Source organism: Alosa sapidissima, chromosome 7 (assembly GCF_018492685.1).
Source record: "Alosa sapidissima isolate fAloSap1 chromosome 7, fAloSap1.pri, whole genome shotgun sequence".
NCBI lineage: Eukaryota > Metazoa > Chordata > Actinopteri > Clupeiformes > Clupeidae > Alosa > Alosa sapidissima.
The window spans coordinates 38193690-38215432 of NC_055963.1; the positions used below are offsets into that span (position 1 = coordinate 38193690).

Genomic DNA, 21743 nt, shown 5'->3' on the forward strand with positions numbered 1-21743 from the left:
TATTCCTAAACAGCTTTCCCCCTGCTCACTCAACGCAGCAAGTTATGGCAGCCCGCGTGCAGCCCTCTACCTTGCCTTCCGCTACTGCGGCCTCTTTCTCTTTCCAGCTAATCAACCCTCCCCACTTTTCTCTTTGCCTACCTAGGGTGCTGCGTAACCTCCTCCCCCTTCCCCCGTAGCGACCGCATCGCTACTTTTTCCCCTTTCCCCATCATCTCCCACCGGCGCGAACCGCGTTCGAGCCCGCGTTTTTCCCCAGCCAGGGACAGCGTCCCTGGTTCTCCCTCACCCCTCTTTCCCTGGATTGGTGCCGCCACCCTCTACCGTATCGGCATCTCATCTGAGACCATGTCTACATTAAATAGTAATACAATTTAATCTATGTGGTGATCACAAAATGTATTTAAGGGAGCATCGCTTTAACTCAATGCCGGCGTTGGCCGTAAGGCAGCTGATACACAGGAGCTGTTGCTCTGTCGCTAATTGCCAAGAGGGCAAGGAAGAAATTTTTCTCCTTTAAATGTCGGAGTTTTTTCGCCTTTCTCTGTGTTCATTGAGTGTCAGCATATTAAAGCCCTTCCCTATCTGACCAAGGGAGCACCTGCACCTGCGTGTAGCTCTGCCCTGTTCCTCGGAATCCTCTCTAATAATGTGTTGCTGCTCATCACTTCTCTTGCCGTTATAGCTACCGCAGTTAGCTACAGCAGCCTATTTTAAATGCTTAGGCCTTACTAGCCTACTAAACATTGGGGTGCATTAGATGTTGAACTTCACAACCGCGTGTGTTTGGGCTGTCATTTTTCAACATCTACTCTCTCCTGCAGCCCTATACAATTTGGCTAATTAGTTTTTCCATCACATGGAAAGATCCCCCCTCCAGACTACGGACGCTCCGTTACTCACTTTCAAACGCAGCTCAACGCTGTTTTAACGCAAATCGGAATCCCAGCAGGCAGTTACATATTTTATGGTGCAGCCACCAACGCGGCAAATAACGGCCTGTCCGATCAAGCGCTCAAAACTCTCGCCCGGGGTCCTCCGACGCCTATCACTCTTATATCAGATCAAGTCTCTCTGATCTGAGGGAATTAGCGCACCTCGCGCTCTCGCGTCAAATTTGTTCGCGTGGTCCTGGCTATAGGGTCCCTCATCTTTAACGCATTTTTTGGGGTGTATTGCGGAATCCTGCACGACTCCTGCCTGCGCAGTTGACTCCTGCACGATCCCGCAAATCACTTCAGGACCCTGGCCAGAGACTTCGCCAAACATGCTTTTCTATTATGCTATTATATATGTTTGCAAATTACGGAATGTGAACTAGTGAACGGAATGCTGGAAACAAACATCGTTCATTCACAAGCTATGTAGCTTTGAGTAACGCACGGCTCAGGAAACATAGTTTGCTACATTCATGACATTAAAACTCGCACAAGAAATGCGCATACATCTTTATCTTGTCCTATTATAATCACAGCTTTATTTGCGCAATATAAGTGCATCCATCAAGTCCGTCAATGCAAAACATTACAGCGACCGGCATCTCGAAGTTCATTCATTCAGAAAAAATCATAGACGCTATACAATATCATCAATAATATTACATTAGTCATGGCACATTTGAAAATGCGTCAGCTTACTGATGAAGAGATCAGGGTTATTTTTACATCTAATGACGACTCTGATGTGGACATGAACCCGAACCTGCACCTGTGGAAAGTGACTCCTGACGAGGAGTTGCCGGACAATTTGGCAGCTTTGGAGGAAGAGGCGTCGGAGGACACGAGGGAAGGAAACTTTCGTCTGAAAAGTGTCAACTTTGCCAGGTCTTTATCAGGGGTTAGGAAGCAACCTGACAATCCGACGGAGGGTTTTAAAATGTTTATCTCTCCCTCCACTGTGGCTACTATTGTGGCAGAGACCAACAGCTATGCCCAGACACTGAGGGAGAAGTTAAACTGTGTTGGAAAGCTGGCAAGGTGGGTGGACACCACAATAGCTGAATTGTATCTCTTTTTGGCCGTCTTAGTTCTCATGGGTCCAGTTAAAAAGAACAACATCAGAGATTACTGGACCACAAATCCCCTGCTATCCACACCATTCTTTGCCACTGTGTTCTCTCAGGACCGCTACCTCTTGCTACTTAGAGCTCTGCATTTCACCGGCATGACCTCAACTGACCCCCTCCAAAAAATTTGATCTGTTTTGACCCCAATTATCACATCTTTCAGACATATTTTTTATCCCCACCAAGACCTATGTATTGACGAGTCGATGATGAAGTGGAAAGGGCGACTATCCTTCAAACAGTACATTCCATCAAAACGACATCGATTTGGCATCAAACTGTTTGTGTTGTGTGACGTAAAGACAGGATATGTTCAGAACATGATCATTTACACAGGGAAATCGACAGATATTACCATGTCTGAGGGTGTGGGGATTTCTGGGTCAGTTGTTCTCACATTGCTGGAGCCTTTTCTGGATAAAGGTCACATTCTATATGTGGATAATTGGTACACCAGCCCTGCCCTTTTTAATCATCTTTTGCAGCATACAACTGGTGCCTGTGGTACTGTTAGAGCCAACAGGAAAGGCATGCCACATTTCCCTAAAAAAATGTCTAAAGGTGATTCTGCATTTTTCAATAATGGACAAATGCTGTCTGTGAAATGGCATGATAGGCGTGATGTGCATGTTTTGTCCACTGTGCACTCCGGAGACATGGTACCAATGGGCAAAGTGGACTATGCCACAGGTCAAGGAGTGGTGAAGCCAGTCTGTGTGGTGGAATATAACAAGAAAATGGGATCTGTGGATAATTTAGATGAACGAAACACATTTGTTGACTGTGCTCGAAAGTCCTTCAAGTGGTACAAGAAGCTATTTCTGTGCTGGATGTGGCTGTTTTCAATAGCTATGTGCTTTGCCATGAATTGACCAGACAGGAGATGACATATGCTCGATTTAGAGAGAACTTGGCACGTCAGCTGCTGGAGGAATTCCACACTGCGAGGAGGCCTTCAAGTGGTGGCCGTCCAACACTTGACAACCCAGTCCGTCTCACTGCTCGCCACTTCCCATCACTGGTGACAGACATCTCAGCAGGGTATTTGCACAAGGAGGCGTTGCAGGGTCTGCCAGACAACAACCAGGCGTCAACAGCTGCGGAAGGCCACGAAGCACATGTGTGTCCCCTGTGATGTACCACTGTGTGTGACTCCCTGCTTTGAGGAATACCACACCCTCAAGCATTTCTGAGTGTCCAGTCATGTCAGGAAAAGACAAAAAACATACAAACAATAGTTAATATTTCAATAATCTATAGTTGTAAACAGACAAATGACAACTTTTTGTTCCTGTTCCTGTGTGTGTGTCTGTCATGTCATTTACCTTGTTTCCAAAATTTTAAACTGAAACATCCTTTATCAGATATTGAAACCCCTAGGTTCAGAAAGTAAAATTATCATATTGTGTGCATTGTGTTCATTCAAAACAGCTAATTTCCTTTCATACCTCGTCTGCCTGGTTTAAGATTTGTGCAGAATTAGGTTTATTGAATGGATGGAATATGATAGCCTATGACGTTCACTTTCTTTAGTGTGTCTTCCACTTCTAAAAGTATATATCCTGACTGGCTACTCACAGAGTTCACTACCATCGACCAACTATCTTGTCCTCTTCCCCTCAAACACAACAAAGACCAGTATGCTAACATTATATGATAATGACATCTGTAGGCTACAACATCGATTGCTGTAAATGATAACGCTATAACTTATGAACTGATTTCTAGATTTGATACATAAATTATAAGGGCACTTACGTTAAATCCATGTGAAGGAAGGAAACAGACGACAACAAAAACTTCCTTGGAGTTAAACATCCGTCTGAGGTAAGAGCAGAGATATTCGCGTGTCCTGTTATCCTCGTGACAATTGTAGCACGTTGTCAGTGCAACTTCATTTGCGTAATCAGGTGCATGCATGCAACACATGTGAACACATGATGAAAGCATGTGTATGTGTGTGGTACTTTGCAATGTTCACGTGAAATAAAACAGATCAGGCCATGCTAACACTGCATAGATTGTAGGCCACCTAATAATGACTATAGAATGTCAGTGTAGAACGCTAGTGACGCAGCCCAAAAACTCACCCAGTGGAGTACGTTGGTTTAAATAAAACCTACATTCTTAAGGGTTAACATGTTTGTAGCATATCAGTGTTCAACAGAATTATTTTTTAAAACAGAGGGGATATAGGCTATCAGTTTTTTCCTAATAGCCTACCCTACTATCTCTTAGATTTCGCTAATGAGTGTTGTAGGCTAGGAGTTATTGACGGCACTTTTACAAAAGACCAGAAAACAATGTTAAGGCATTTGTGGAGAAGATGGATGATTAGTGTGTTTTCTTACTACACCTCACGGTAAGCTATTTCGTTGCTCTGATTGGTTAGGTCTATCCAATTGAGTGCAGAGGCATTCCCCCCCTGTATCGGTTGAAACACGCCCCATAATTATGTCCCAATGGAGCAGTATCAGACTCATATTCTGACTAGAATTGAGTATGACTACGTCAGGCTAGTAAAAAGTAGTAAAATCACTTAACCCTTTACCCCAGAGGTTTTTTTTTAAACGTTCGATTTTGACATCTTCATTTCAAAAGGCTATATCTTAAAAGTGATAAGAGATAGAGACTTTCTGTAAATTCGAGAAATATTAAGGATGACCCAAAGTTTATGTAGGGATTAAATGTTTATATCTAATTTGCATATTATGACGTCGTATGGTGGCGGCCATCTTGGATTATAGAATTTTCATGAAAAGTCGCATGTTTGAATGATAAAATGCACCACTTCTTTCTCCCCAAAATGTCCCTCACCTTCTGTATGCTATATTGCACAATACTGAATGCTCAGGTAAATACTAAGTAGTAAACAAACTATGTAAATCATTACTAATAAATGGCAGAAACAAACCAAATGCATGTAGCGGTAGGCGCCTTTTGCTGTAGAGATTTTCCATTTACTACATACAGTAGGCACTCTGATTCCATGTATGGGGCACATATATATTATTCAGATGACACACAAACACAAGTAGACAAGACCTGCCACGGCAAGGCACAGATCAGAAGTGAGATGACGAGACAAGACAAGAGACAATGTTAGTATTTGTTTTCTTTTTGTTGTTGTTTTTTTCTTAGCTGACAAAGACACACACATCACAAGGACATGAACACACAAAAAAGAACACATATATGTCCTAAATGGTCAGGGAAATAGATAATCAACAGTGTAAATCATTACTAATAAATGGCTGACAATTTTTTTTTTTTTTTTATGTAGCAGGACTTTTGCTGTAGAGATAATGACTATCCATATCCATATCCTATCCATACAGGGCCGGCATTCCCATCATCTTGTGATAGACTATGCATGGCCTAATGGCTCTCCTGCCCCGTGTCACCACCTCTGCTCCTGTTGCGAGCAGCATGGCCAGATCTGCCTCGCGCTCGCGTAGAGTGGAGAGAATTTGCGCAGCTCGGACTAGGCCTACTGTAATTCTCATTGCGACTCCCCACACTGCCTCTACGTTCCCCCCTAACTGTCCTATGAGCACTTCGACCTCGTCTAACATACCCAATGGCATTAGACAAAGGCTCCACCACGTTACTGTCGCCGCGACTGCGGAGAGGCACACGTTCAAAAGACAGAAGCTAGCGCTATGGACATTAGGCTACCTCCAGCCTCGTTCGCCACACCACTAACACCCTGCTAACGTCCCGATGAACACTCCGAATCCGTGAAACATTATTCCCACCAGTGACATTGGGCAAACGATTCAACGTTTGTGCTTGGTGTAAGCTAAACTATGGAGTAAACTCTCACTTTGTCCAGCTGCATCATTGCAAGGCAGGGACACATCTGAAGCCTCACTAAACGAATCACCATCATTTTCTGAAGGCAGATATTCCCCTTCAGAATCAGGGTCCGCGAATAGAAGACCCAACACTTCATTTCGGGTAAACTTTTTTGATGCCATTAGACGATAATCTAATGCAAATACTCGCTGACGTTGACAATATCGCTCTGACAAAGTGGCTCACACGCACACTAGCTCCGGTATTTCACGCACTGATTCAATGCGCTGTAGCTAGAAAGTTTTGTTTAAAGCCTGCCTATTTTTCGACTCGGGGATGACGTATGACATGTCTGCCATCTAGTGGAGTGGAGGTCGAACGAAATATGACACCCTATTTGACTAAATCGGCCGTTTTATTCAGTACCGCATCTTGTCGACTAAAGTCGACCGTGGCGCCTAGAGGGTTAAGATGCATCAGAAAACACTGAAAATGGTTAAAGCTAACACAATCAATAACAAATTAAAAATGTCTATGGGGGTTTGGTGTGTGTGTGAGATTTGGGAGGGGGGAGGGGGTCGTGTAGACCATCCATATTATCGATATCCATGTTCCATACCAATTTTTGGATGAAACTTGCAGTTATGTTCTAGTTTCACCCCATTTCTCTGCAGTCACTAAACAAAGGCAAAAGGCCCTAATATACCATATTTTCCGGACTATAAGTCACACTTTTTTTCATAGTTTGGCTGGCCCTGCGACTTATAGTTAGGTGCGACTTATATATGAAAAAAATTATAATTGAACATTTTTTTAAATGTTAATTCATATTAACTGACATGAACCCTACATGAAACATTACTGTCTAGTAATGAGAGAGAGCGCTCTCAAATGCACAAGTTCTGTGCACTTCAGTCAGAGATTAGTTGTTGCGCTATGCCTGAAACACACGTGCATACCTAAATCCTCAAATTATGGCCAGGATTCTGTTTGGGCCTCAGATTCGGACAAATAAAGGCCAGTAATAATTTTGTTTCAATTTAACTCATAAAAGAGCTCTTAATATTTTATATTGTTGGTTGGTTTAATATTGTTGCCAATGAAAAGTCATTGTCTTACACCATGAGTCTCCAACACGTTGCTCTCAAGCTACCAGTTGCATGCCGCCCCCTTCTGAGCTTGCCAGAGGCTGAAGCAGTAACCTACATTTAAACACAATTGTTGCTGCCAGGCATCAGCCTACAAATTTAATAAAAAAATAAATCATGCATAATTCAAAAAAATAATGAATAAGGTTTCCATTTCAGCACAACAAACGTCCATGAATAAATGAAAGCGGATGCCTTATCTCGCAATAAGCGGATGGAAATCCCAACACCACATACATGAAACTTAATAGTGAACCATCAAATACCCCAAAGATTTCAGTGGTCATCAGTCCCGATATTTAGCAATATAATCAAACAGTAAGCCATGCCCCAAATAAAGGTTCTGTGCTTTGCGCAGCCTAAATAAAAAGACCCCAGCCATAATTTGAAGATTTACGATAGTCTGTCTCCTAAACATTCCTCACCCGTTATCTAGACATGCATGAAAACATTTGAAAACAAAACTCACTGCCATGTAGGCTAATATTTGATCACTGTTTTAATAATTATTTTTCACGTACTGAATACGCACACTAGAAAGTGAAAGTAGGCCTACTATGCGCTCCGTGTCTGTATCTGTCTGTTCACGTCCGCAATCGATTATAACGTTCCTCAAATGGAGAACACATCCATGTTCCCAGTTATAGGCTGTCATGCTTCTGTGATTAAAAAATTCCATGACGGTTCCTGATTGCTAAACGTTTGTTTTCGTGTTTGATGTAGAAGCACCTTCTAGGCTATAATTTGACTTCAGCGATGAGAGAGGGAGAGAGAGAGGCACCCCCAAAGTGGTCCATGCGCGCGTGTGTGTCTCTGCATGGGGTTCAATTGAAGTCAGAGTTGGTCCGTCCAGTCAATAGTCCCGCATTCAGGCCGCTCCATTATTAGATTAACGTTATCAGACAGCGCTGTAACATGTGTGGGAATTTCTCTTATTATGATGGAGTTGTGGGACTTTTATTATTATGCTCAATACTTAATAACTTTTGCGCAATACTCACAATGAAATTTAGGCCCTGGTTTTAAATGCACATATTTTTTTCCAGCCGAGCAATTGTTCTTCTGCCAAAATGCTTGATTGCATTGCATTCTCCACATTTTTAGCTACATTTTCATGTACCACATCAGCATTTTTGTTCAGTGAATCTTTTGTAAATTGCTTCACAATTAGCGCGGGCACTCGTCAGCAGCCTTCGGCTTGCCTCTTGCCACTGTGCACTCCTTCGTCTTCACTAACATTCCCTGTAGAATTCTCAATATTTTTGGCCTCTGTGTCCAGTTACATCTGTCTGTTCTTGGTCTTGGATTTTGTGAAATAAATTTCTAAATATCACCTGCTTGCTGCAGCTTTGGTCTGCACGTCCTATTAAAACCGGTCTGTGCACGTCTTTTTAAAACGCATCTTTTTCTCTCTCATGGGCATTTAATCTGCTGCCGGGTTGTCACTCAACATCACCCAAAATGCTTGATTGCATTGCATTCTCCACATTTCTAGCTAAATTTTCATGTACCACATCAACATTTTTGTTCAGTGAATCTTTTGTAAATTGCTTTACAATTACTGTCGGGCCTATAGGCCGATCGCCTGGCTCGCTTCGGTCACGTCTTTTTAACCCTTAGAACCCGATTGACGCAAAGTGCGTCAAAAAACACACCCTTTCTTCTCGGTTACATTGGTCCGGAACCGTTTATCGCAGCGAGATAAAACCTTTATTGCGTGACAGAGCAGAAGTGGGGCTTTCCAACGAGACTACACACTTGTCTGTACGATCAAGTATGAATATCATGAAATTAAATCAAATTGCATCATATTAACTGTCTATACTTCTCTGCGTTCACGTTTGAATTACTCGCGAACCCGTGATCGCATAGATATGGCAAGCATATCAGATGAAAGAGGAGACACAGGGCTATCCATTGGTACCATGTATATCGATCCTTCTGGCTTATAAAAACAGACGATATGACTGCAAAATAATAACGTCATGTACACAAGCCAATGCTGCACACCAATTACTCTCATTTGAATTACTCGCGGACCCGTGATCGGATAGATATGGCACGCATGTCAGATGAGAGAGGAGACACAGAGCTATCATTTGATACCAAGTACATCCTTCTGGGTTATAAAACAGACGAAGTGACAGCAAAATAATAACTTCATATAGCTGGACTTACCCCACGTTTTTGTCTGTTTTTTTGGCAAAGCATGTTTATAATCCAACGCTATCGTGTGTTTCTCTATGGCAAAGCATGTTCATAATCCGGTTTTATTATTTTATTATGATCTGAATAGCCTAGACTCTGCTGAAAATGACCAGAATAAATCCTTATGAATAAAGGTAGTGAAAATGCCCTAAAAACAGCTTAGGGTTCTAAGGGTTAAAACCATCTTTTTCTCTCTCGTGAGCATTTAATCTGCTGCCAGCTTGTGACTCCACATTGCCCAAAATGCTTGATTGCATTGTGTTCTCCACATTTTAGCAAAATTTTGGTGTACCACATGGCATTTTCTTTCAGTGAATCTTTTACCTTACAATTAGGCCTATCCGGCCCTCTTCTTGGCCTCAATAGTCCAGTTACATATTCTCTGTTTTTTGGTTTTGAATTTTGTGAAATACATTTCTAAATAAATGCGACTTATAGTCCAGTGAGACTTATATATGTTTTTTTCCTGTTCATGACACATTTTTTGACTAATGCGACTTATACTCCGGAGCGACTTATAGTCCGGAAAATACAGTAGTAATAATAATAATAAATATGAGGTAGAAATTAATATAAATTATGGAATAAATAAAACAAAACATAAAAAAAAAAAAGTGAAAAGTGGTCAAGTAAGTTAATTATTATGAATTATTTCCAATTATAATTCAAGTATTTAGCACTTTGAGTCCCTTTTCTGGTTTGTTTTGGATGAACAAGAGTGGTGGACACCAAAATTTTGACGATGGGTCCTGTCTCGACTTGCTGACTTGTTTTGACTGCTTCGACTGCTTCAGAGTGGCTGGCTAAGTGCATGCACAAACATGTCCTTAAAACAACCTGTTTTCAAAACTATGCAACTCACCGTGTGGTTAGTGATGTTCGTTGATGTTACAAAACAAGTAGCGTAGCGAAATTCAGTTTCTGTCGTGTTTTATTTGGGATTTTGTAAAATCCCATTGATTTCTGTTGGAAGTCTCATTGCTCGTTGATATTACTGCGCTACCGGAAACGGAAAGGGGGTCTGTTTACATTTGGTTGTAGTCTTTCCCCCGCGAGACCTTCTTTTACTGTCTATGCTTCAGACTCAAATATTGAGCGGAAGTTTATACGCGGTTGTGAGGTATCTGAAAAAATAGTTCCACAATAGCAAATAACACGGATTGAAATCATACATTGCGCCAATATATTTGTTTTTAATAATGAATGAACACCACTAACCACTCGGACCACCGAACCGTGTAATCGGCGGAAAAGCTACGCACCGACGACGACGGTGACCGACGTCGGGGCGGTGTGTCAGTGTCTTTAGATTCAAATACTATAGAGTAAATTCAAGATTGCAAGAACAGTGCAAAATGTTCTGATAAAAACTCCTATTAGTTTGAAATAGTATAGAATATATTCAAGATTGCAACAGTTCTGATAAAAACTCTGATATAAAAAACACATTAAGAACCTGACACACCGCCCTGACGTCAGACGTCGGGTGTTGTCGGCGGTAGCTTTTGCACTGATTCAATGTGTAATCGGCGGAAAAGCTACCACTGACGACAACGGAAGACTGGCGTCGGGGCGGTGTATCAGTTTCTTTAGATTCAAACAGTATAGAGTTAAATCAATAAAACAATACAACACTGAAGGCACTCATTCATCCTCAAGGTCTTGTACAATGTCAGTCACCAGCACTTGATAGGATATTGTCATAGAAGTCCTGCACAGCTCTCGGCACTCCCAACTCACCCAGCAGCTTCAAGACATCAGTCTTCTTGGCCTCCTTGACCCAGTTGACGTCAGGAAGAGGAGCTGGCTTGAAATGAGACCACTTCTTGCCTCGCTTCAGGACAGAGTGCTGACAAAATGCACCAGCAAACGAACGCTTTTAATCCAAGTTTGTCACCACAGATATTCAACTTTTGCCTCACTAATTTTGAAGGATCTCTGTGATGCCGTAAATTTGGCTGCTTCTCTTTTGAATTCATAACACTCCCAATCCTTTCAATATTGATGGACAGTGCCATGCTTGCGCAGAATGCTGATGTATTCCTCGGGCAACAGAATAGTTGGCTGCTTTCTGATCCTGCTCCACTCTTCCAAAGACCCGGTCCGCTAGAAGAAAACTGTGCCCTCTTACTGGAAAAAAGTAAGTAATATCAAGCTGAGGATAAAGCTGGGATCTTAGCGCAAACAGCATCGAAAGAACATTGATATTTTTGTTCTGACCATAGAGGAGGCTCTGAAAATGGCCTAGATCTGGTTGGGCCACTATATGCGATATGCCACAATATGCGATATGATGATTTTTTACGGGCAAGATGTTTTTGTTTTTTTTGTCTGCATGTTCTTAAATAACAATGAAATATCATCAGTAATAACAATGAAATATCATCAGTAATATTCAACCATTATTTTGTGATTTGGGATATTGGGAGATTGGGATATTTTCATTAAGCACAGAGAATTGCATGCCAGTCCCCTCATATTTAAGTCTTCGTTGCTATTGATGACGTCATTACTCATGCACAGCTTGACTGAAGTGACCACCTTGATTGGCTGATGATTGTAACGTGGGAATGATTCCAAACACCTCCATTATGATGATGAGTGACAGGTGACAGGTCTGAGAATGCGTGTGCTACACAAGGACGGAAGATGATGAATCACTGAATAAAAAGGCCTAGCCTAAATGAATCAAGAGTAAGGCAAAACAAATGGCCTAGTAGCCTAACGAAACATACGGATTGATGCAGTATCTTTGTAACATTATTAAATTAATCTGTCATCATAGCCTATGCCTATACATATGTTTGCAAAGAGGAGAACATTTTAATTTGATTCACAATGAAACGTTACTTTTAATTTACATGTAGCCTAGTTTTGGTTGTTGTTGGTGGCGTTATTGCATCAGTTAGTTATGCCTACAATGCAAAATTGCTTCCTCGCGATTGGAAGCTCATGTAGCGCATAGGATTTCAAAATATCGCAACGTGAAATGCCACAAAAAGCGGTTTGTGAATAGGTCTTAGTGAGTTAGGAGTCCTCTCGACTTCTTTTAAGCTATCCCAGACTTAGGTGCTACTTTTAGGTCTAAAATGCTTTGTGAATTACTTTTAGTGAAAATTAGGAGTCCTAAAGTTAGGAGTGACATGCCCATTATTTTTAGGAGTTGCTCCTAAATTTGCCAGTTAGGAGCTACTTTTAGCCTTAAAATTCTTTGTGAATACGGCCACTGAGGTGGAAAGGTGCGATTTGTTGGGGGCAGGGCCGGATTAACAGTTCATAGTCCCCTGGGCACAAATGTCTGATGGGCCCCCCTGCCCCCCAGCCAACATGAATCGGGCCGTCAGTTAATAGGCCTATAATGTGAACATTTTTCTTGCCATCTAAGGCACGAGCACATCTGTGAGGCCAAGCCTCACCAAGTAGCCTGTTTGTTTACAACGAAAATTACATTTAATTAAACTGCTTGTATGCCGAAATAGTTTTCAACATTTTGAATATCAGTGCCGGGTGAATTAGGAAATGTTCTCAAAGTAGCCTTATGGCTGAAAGCTGCTTGGGATCCCCCCCTGTCAATCAATATAACCATACAAATGCACGGCCTGCTCAGTCATTGTTTCAAAAGGAGCAATTTCGGCTTTGTCGGAACTGGCCATTGTATGCTACGTAAAAATAAACTTCCAAAACTAACGAAAAATATTGATCTTCTTTCAGTTAATTCAAAAGTTTCCAAAAAGTTAAAAACAGATGATGTGATGCGCGTCATTGACATAATGCGCAAATATAGCCTAGATCAGGGCTCTACAGTGCGCCCATTTCACTCGCACATGCGAGTAAAAATGATGCCGTGCGAGTGCAAAAAAATATTTAGGCGCACTGGTGCGAATGACTTCTAACCATGTCAATGTTTGTCTACAAAATACACCGCAACATCGAGAAACATTACTGGTGCAAACCATAGAATCACGTCGTGAATGCAGCATAAAAACTACACCTCCCATCAACGTTAGCAGTTTTGCGTTGTGACTCGCTAGTAGTCGCTTCTATCAAGTCCAAGAGCGCGCAGAAAAAGCGGAAAGTTAGACTAGCCAGCAAAGATGGAAGAAATTAGTTCTTCTATCCACCGAATTCATTGGATATAGGAGGAACAGGATGAGATTCTGAGAATGCAGTGAGAGAAGGAAAGGTACCTAACATGCCTTTTAGCCCAGTTTTGTGGAAGAGAAAATGGACTGTTTTAGTAGTAGTATTAGGCAGTATGCATTATAGCATTCGCATAACCGGCGTATTGTCCTACAGAATCGACACTAGAAAATTCAAAATTGACTGAGGTTGACCGAGGTCCTCCGAAGTCGTCATTGTGACATAGTAAAAGGGGGCGGGGCTTGGGATCGGTCAATGGATTATCAAGTGGATTGTACAGTATGTGACTTGTCTGTTCTGAAAACCTACCCTTTGCCTATTTTAAGGAGCTCCAAATAAACTAACGAAATCAGCTGAAGAGGTGCCGTCAGAGGCGATTCTAGACCTAGAGCTTTGCGATTCTAGACCTAGAGCTTTGCTGGGGCACAGGCCCCCAACTCCCAATACATAAAAAAAAAATAATAATAATAACTGTGCGCGCAATATGAAATAAATGGCTAGCCTGATTTGGACCATCACATATCTCCCCTAGGTCACAGACATCCTCCTCCATACTCTGAATAGTTTTACGTCTAGCCCTCATCATGTCCTCATCCGTTTCTTGCCTGTCTCTCTCCTCCTCCTCCTCCCCCTGCCTGGTACTGGACTGCCCAACCTCTTTCTCCCCTCTCTTCTCCCTCTCTTCGACCTTCTTCTTCTCCTCCAGCACTCTCTCCCTCAATTGTTGTAGCAGCCACTATCCAGCAACATCCAGCAGCCACTATCCAGCAACATCCTTATTTAAGTTTGCCATTAAACCATTGATCAAATCACAGCACTGGCTATTACCAGAATAAATGTTAATGTTACCGTTAATGTGGGCAAAATTATCATACCTCCCTCATCCTCCTCACTGTTCCTCTCCCTCTGCCTCTGTTCAGGAAGAATTTTCTGATGTCCATCTCTGAATAGTTTGTCAGAAGGACATGTTTAGTTTTACAGTAGGACAGCTTCACAAACAGTATAGGCTACTTTTACAGGACTCTCTACAGTATACGTATACATTACTTATAGGCCTACTTATTAATTGTCCGCATGTGGGCATGCAGCCTACGCATGGTGTGAGTGTGTGTGTGAGTGAGAGAGCACAAGCTGGTAAACTGTTGCTAAATTTAGGCTACAATGACGCTAAGCATGCTAGATATTAGAGATGCACCGATAGATCGGCTGGTGACCGGAATCGGACGATTTTCACGTGATTGGCCATGACCGGCGACCGGCCGGTCAGTCTGAGACATGCCGATTTTATGCCGGTCAAATACACTCGTGCTCCGCAATTGTAACAACACCCAGCTGAGTTTGCAAAGTTTGAAGAAGCTAGCAACCAGGCCAACACTCAGGGCTGGATGTAGGGCTACAAAGAAAGCGCTAATAGGCTAGTGAGTTTTTCTATGCAGCAAACGCTGTGCTTTATCATTGGCCTACTGCGTGGAATTTACTAAGCTGTCACTTCATTAGGCTACGTAAACATCGCTCATCACCGCCTGTCACTGCCGCTAATTGCGTGCCCACAGCTGAACCACAAGCCTGCTGAACGGAGATAAACGACTGCGATATTAAAAATAATCAAAGATGTCAACAAGCAGCGACATACAGTAGCCCTAGTAGTTCTACTCCACTGAAAGAAAAAATACTCTAACTATTTACTGCACGTAGACTGCGGCTATGCCTTAAAATACCCTAGTCTATCAGATTGAGAAGTGGATGTCGTGAAAGTGAACAAACGATAGCCTATTAGAAAGGCAAACAAACGTTAAAGTGGCTTTTGACATAGTAGCCTACAATGAAGAAAACTGATGCTCTGAATACTGAATCAGTCGTCTCTGAAAGTTTCTATAGCCTAATTGATGCATTTAACCGGAATTTGGATTTAATTTTTTCACCGCAAAACAGACGTGCACTGTTTTCATATGGTGGAGCACCTAATCGCTATTAGCACTTCTCCCCTGTGTTTGCGTGATAGCCTAGGCTGCTACCACTTTTCCCTCGCCCTCCCATAAATTCATCAATGCATATGAAAATATGTTACATGGTAGTATGTTCAAATGTATCATGAAAATTGTTCTTAAATCTTTAGTTGGATATTGGATGTGAGAAGCATAAAATGGGTGTTCCATAACTTAACTTAATCCATAATTTGATAGCCTACTGCATCTGAAGTTAGACTTGAAAAAGAATCTGTCTGCTCACCGGTTCCATTTTTTTAACAGCCATTTCATCATTGATAAGTTGATTACACATCTATATTAACATGTTCTATCAAAGAAAAGATAGAAAATAACTATTTGTGTGTGTGCTGTAAAATGGTTAGAAGAAATGAAATCGGAATCGGCTAAAATCGGTATCGGCAGGTCAAACTCTATGAAAAATCGGAAATCGTTATCGGCCCAGAAAATTGCAATCGGTGCATCTCTACTAGTTATGTGGGTAACACTCTCTAACAGCGATCAACTTGTCATTTTTTCTGTCAAACAAGTTGGGAATTTGTTGTAACATTAAACAGGGGACGACTTACTCTGTGCTCAAAGTGATGTAATGAGCTCCAGCGGATTCCACAGTGTATGTGTGTGCAGTACAACGAAACACTCGGAAGAATCATGTGAACGATTTTCATTGGTCTTACCCAATCTTACCCAGCTACAGAGGTGCTATTTCCTGATTGGCTATTATGGCCCCTTTCTTTATTCCTTATTTTTTTTTTTATTGGCTGGTAAGCTCTGGTCATGATTAAAGCAGGCACGGAGATGCGCTCAGGAATGCCGTTTCCAGCTAGAGCTGCGCTAGAATTTTACTGGGGCACTGGAGACTTTTACTAAGGCACGTGCCCCAGTGAATAAGGTCTAGTGACGCCCCTGGGTGCCGTCACTTGTCTGAAAGTAGTATTGCCAATTTTTTGCCAAGCCCAATTGGGGAGAGGGGCGGAGCAGCCAGACCTGCTTCATTCATTGTTTTAAAGGGAAACTTGGCAGGATTTCCCCCTCTGCTGGAGAAATTGCACATTATGCTATTTCAAACTGTGTGAAAAGGTAATGATAAAGCACATGGATTTGTTTACAAGCTAGCGAACTGTTAGCATAAGTTTGGCAGAACTATGTGGATGTTACAAGGTAAGAAACACGATTTAAAACGAGTTTCTTGTTTCTCACTTCTCTTTCCGGGACGGTAGCCTCAATGTTGCAAGGTTGGTTTTCCGCCTGGGGACGCTAGGCGCAGCGGGGAAAGTCACCATTTTCACCGGAACAGTTCATTTAACCATCCAAATGATTTCTAAACGGGTTTATTAAGTTGAAATAGTTGCCAAGTTCCCCTTTAAATAACGTTGTTTGTTGCTTACACACGCCATCTCCAGTGGTTCACTTTTACTTGTGCAGCAGACGTGCAGATTGGATGAGCGCTGATACCACTACCCACTAATTACATGTCTCTTCATTTGAGAACACTAAATTAAGAAACATTTTCTAATCAGGAAAATGTTTAGTTTATTTTTCTTTCGGTCCGCAGTTCCATATAGGCTACCATTCAATTGCCGCATATTATCCGCAGACTAGCAATCTCCTCATGGAGGAGGCCCTATAAGCCTGCAGATCATAGACAGAGAAAGCATGCTCTGGGAACAGAGCACAGTTGCCTGTCTAGTGTAACCATGGGTATGTCTACAAGGAAAATGTCTTGGTGCGCTTCGGGGGTGGCCGCACCGCCACTTCCAACGTCACTGGCTGCCTGATAGGTGAAGAGAACAAGAAAGGGAGAAAAATCAACGCAATGCCTAGGCCTAATGTTATTAGGTCGGATTTTGTAGTTAGACTACTGCAAATGTAACACCCTCGTTTCTATGAAACTGGAAACAATTGAACCAGGAGACTTTGTCACAAGACAAAACAGATTTGGTTAGACTAGGCTAGCTAACTGACACAACGTAACTTAATGCTCTGAATTCGCGGTCAACATGAAATCTAAAACGTTTTGATCACCAAGTTGAAATTTCCAGGTCAATCACAAATAATTCCGATTCTTTTTAATATCATCCAATAACTAATTCAATGTTGATTTAGGCCTATAGGCCTAACTCGGCCTACTTAGCAAAACCATTGAACACCACTTAAAACTTCAACAAAGAGTTGCCATTGCTGCTGCTGTGCTGAAGAGATGTGGATGGCACGGCAGGGCACGCCCAAAGAAAATAAATTAACGCAACACAACAAAGACCCCGCTTCTCTCGCGCCAGTCACTGAAATGAACACAACACAGAACCCGCTTCTCTCGGGTCTTGCCAATGTCTTGCCAATGTAATGCTTACCTAACAAGCAAATTGGTACTAGAAAACAAACTTACCTACAGGTTATATACTAACAGGTTTTTAAATGAAATTGTCAAATGAAAATAACTGACATCAAAAGCAAACGTGAATATTGCAAGCAGTTCAGAGTAATGCAGCTAGCTCAAGTTATGTGATGATGCACTAGCCCCCGCTATGCCATAATGTTGACGCTGATGAGAAAGCATATTACTGTCAAATAACATGATTTAAGGACTTCAAATTAAGATAAACCATAACTAGAACCGATGTAAAAACAATATTACCTCAGTTTATCCAGCTGTGTGGTTTCCAGTCGAGGTAAACTAAGTGCAGCTGGCATCCGGCTGTCCACGTCAAATGCACCGACTGAAGTGAAAATATTTTTTAAGACTCATCTTCAAGTATCCAAAACATTTCGCGCCATAAACCCCTTAACCAATCATATCAAATTGAAGCTTATGTTATCAGCATTACAGGGAAAATTTCAGAAATAAAATCAGTCGGTGCAGACTGCCACTAAAACACTGTGTGAAATAGATTAGACGGGTGGGAGGCTATGCTTAGTAGGCCGTCGTATGGAAACACACAGTGCAGGGCATGGGACGAAGAGACCCCAGAAGAGTTTCAGTTTTCTGGGATTGATCATTGACATGGGGCTTCACTTCCCTACCTAATATCCATTGCTAATGGGGAACCAAGTCTCTGCAGGGATCAGGGAGCGTTGACCAAATGATAAATCATATTGTGTACACTTTTTCTCATTGACATTGCCGTTGTCAGTAGTTTCTTATTAGTTCAAGTTTTGCAATGCAGAATCTGGTGTTGAACCTAGGTTTGGTAGCTACAGCCAGAAAGACTTTGGAGAAAATCTATCACAACAGCTGGCAGGCATTTCTGTCGAAATTTCTTTTTATCAAGTACATATTCCTGTACAGCAGGAGCCAAAGAAAAATTGTTGGCTTCGTTATAAAAAAAATACATAACAACACTAAAGTAGCTTGTATGGCCCGGGGTGTAGCGGTCGGTGACGTTTTTTTGGTAAACAAAATGCTGTCAGATTTGGCATTCTGCAGAAGGGGATGCGTTTCGTAATGAGTCATAGCTCTTCTGTGTTCAACCTTCAGGCTCCCCACCTCACCTCACCTTTCCCTATCCTCCTCTGTGTGTGTGGGTGTGGGTGTGAGTTTGTGTGTATATGTGTGTGTATGTGTTTATTCTCAACAGGCTTGTTCTAATGTTTAGAACACATTGATTTTTGAGTGATGTTGAAGTTGATTGTATTCCTAGCTTTTCATAAATATTAATACATTTTATATATGTATATCATTTTCATATTATACTGATTTATATAAGGAAGCTGTATCTGTTGAATCAAATGTATTTTATGTCTCTATTCCGAAATGATCTTTAATAAATATACAGTATACTTACTTCCTGTATTACTGGTAAGGTACATTTTTTTATATATCATTCTTATTGACTAACATTTGCCTAAAAAAAAGGCTTATTCTTATGGACCAAATAAATCTAAACCATTGTGTCTGACTTCATTATTAGTTTTTATGCATACTTTTATGTTGTTGGTGAGAAAGAGAATGTGAATTCTATCAACAAATCCCGTTTCTTGCATTTTTTTACACTGATCACTAAATTTATCATAACTTTTGGAAGTTTAATGATATTCCAATTCAGCCTTTTTTGTTAAATAGCCCACAACGTGCTGAACATGTCATACACTATATATTTTTCTCTATCTTGTAGAGAAATATGATGAAAATTAGAACGAATTTCGGTATATATTTGGAGAGGATTTTCAAAGACTTTTCATTACTATATCAACATTACCATATCTATTTTACATAATTTTATAGAACTGATCCTTCTGATTACAATGGTATGTGTATCCAATTGATGGTATGTATTATACTCAAGAAATACGTTTTTTTGTGTAAGGTCATCCAGCACCAAAAATGGAATGTTTGGCACGGGCACGAAAGGGTTAAAGCCAGTCCAAGCTAATCCATGTGTATGCAGGTCATGTACATGGTCTACAGCAGATCTACAAAGATTTGTTTGACATGGATTGCCTTCAAAAATATATATTTTTTACATGACCTGAAGCTGATAATGAAACTAAAATGAGATTGAGTGATGCCAGCTCCTATCCCTGTGTTTCTCTAAATAGAAAAATATGCCATGTAGGAGCTACTTTTACCATGTGCATATAAGCTCAGGAGTTTTTTTTTTATAAAGTTAATTCTAGGTGTTGTTTCTTTTTTTCAGTTTATAAGAATTCCACAGAGAAGTCACGCTATGATACTTCCCTGAACCTCACCACAAAACGTTTCCTAGACCTGCTATCCCAATCACCTGATGGAGTTGTGGACCTCAACTGGGCCTCACAGACTCTAGATGTACAAAAACGGCGCATCTATGACATCACCAATGTTCTAGAGGGTATACAGCTTGTCACCAAGAAGTCAAAGAATCACATCCAGTGGCTGTGAGTGGTGTCAGTCTCTTTTCAAACATTTATCCCATAATATCAAACATTTTGATTTCAGTTAAATTTTGACATTGTCTTGAAGTGCTTTCTAAAGCCAAGGTATAGATCTCCTAGAGCAAGCACAAAGGTAACTGTGGTAAGGAAAAATATATTAAAATATTTCTGGGGGCTTTCTGCCTTTATTGTGTACGATAGTGAGGAGACATACAGGAAGCAAGTGGGAGAGATGGGGTTGGATTTGAAAATGACCCAGGTCGGACTCAAACCGGGTCGCTATGGGCACTTGGGCCCAACTGTTATACAGGCGCCCCCTGGGAAAATCCCTTTTCATAGGAAGAAATCTTGAGCAGATGAAACAGAACTGCTAAATATGGCCGCAAGCATCGATGACTGGCCTGAGCACCTACGGTTCCACTACTCGTGACATTTCATAATCCAACAATACTGTCACATATGGTGTGTGTATCAAAATTACATATCTGACGTGTGTCAATTCCTCTACACCAAACCTGAAACGAATCTGATGAAACCGCTAGGAATGGTAGGGCTAAGACCAGTGAAATAGTCATGCTTTTTATGTTTTTATGTTTAACTTGTTTAAGTTAATATTATCATTACCTGTAAAGTTTGAGCTATGTATGACTCATTTCACGTGGCAAGATATTTAAATTGAAACGATATGGCCATTAAATTGAAATTATATGGCCATTTCAGCATATTACAGCATATCAAACAAAATCTCTGCAATTTAAAATCAGCATCTTGACATCATGTATATCAAACTTAACATGAATTGAATGAAACATATGAAAATTGATCATGTATAAAAATCAGGCTTGTGCAAAATTCAGAATTAAATTGAGAAAGACTCCAACATTTTTGAGTTTTTAGAATTTAAGTTAAGGATTTTGCAGGATAGTGGACAAAAGTGACAGGAAGCAAGTTGGAGAGAGCAGGGTTTGTGAGGTCTTAAAAAGTCTAAATTCTAAAAACTTCAAATCTGAGTTCTTAAATTTCATTTAGTCAAGTCTAAAAAAGGTTTTACCCTCGTTGATTTCCAGAAATGCCGGCCGCATAAAGTTATTAAAGTAGTAAAAAAGGATTGAGTCGTACCCTACAAAGCGGAGCTCTAACAAAACCAGCAGAACGCTGCCCTCAGAACGTTGGTTCAGTGTGTTGTAGTTCTTTCTGGGGGATATTGGTGTGGGTACGTATGCAGTGATAAAAGTACAAATCCCGTGATATATGCAATACCTGCCCGCGAAATATGTTTGCGTCTCCTCTCTAGACGTTTGTTCAACTTCGGCTACGTGTGGAAAATGGGAAAGTGTACTTTCAACGAGACATGGCTAGATCACAGCGATTTCCGCTTTTGGTTACAAGCGGTAGCCAGCTCCAGGTACGAAGCTCACTGCAAATTTTGCAAAACAAACTATTCAATTAGGGACTAAGGTGTGAAGGTGCTGGTCACACGCCAGAGTGGAGAAACATAGCCACAAAATGAGAGAAACATAGCCACAAAACAGCTAGCCACAAACTGCC

At 41.2% G+C, this 21743-nt stretch overlaps 1 protein-coding gene across 2 annotated transcripts in view; it reads left to right on the forward strand.

Annotated features, from left to right (window-relative positions):
- e2f1 (E2F transcription factor 1) overlaps positions 1-21743 on the forward strand; it is a 106227-nt gene that overhangs the window by 23736 nt on the left and 60748 nt on the right. For both annotated transcript variants that reach the window (XM_042098238.1, XM_042098237.1), the window contains exon 3: positions 19979-20198. In XM_042098238.1, coding sequence (XP_041954172.1) covers positions 19979-20198 — 220 coding nt within the window. The remainder of the gene's footprint in view (positions 1-19978; positions 20199-21743) is intronic.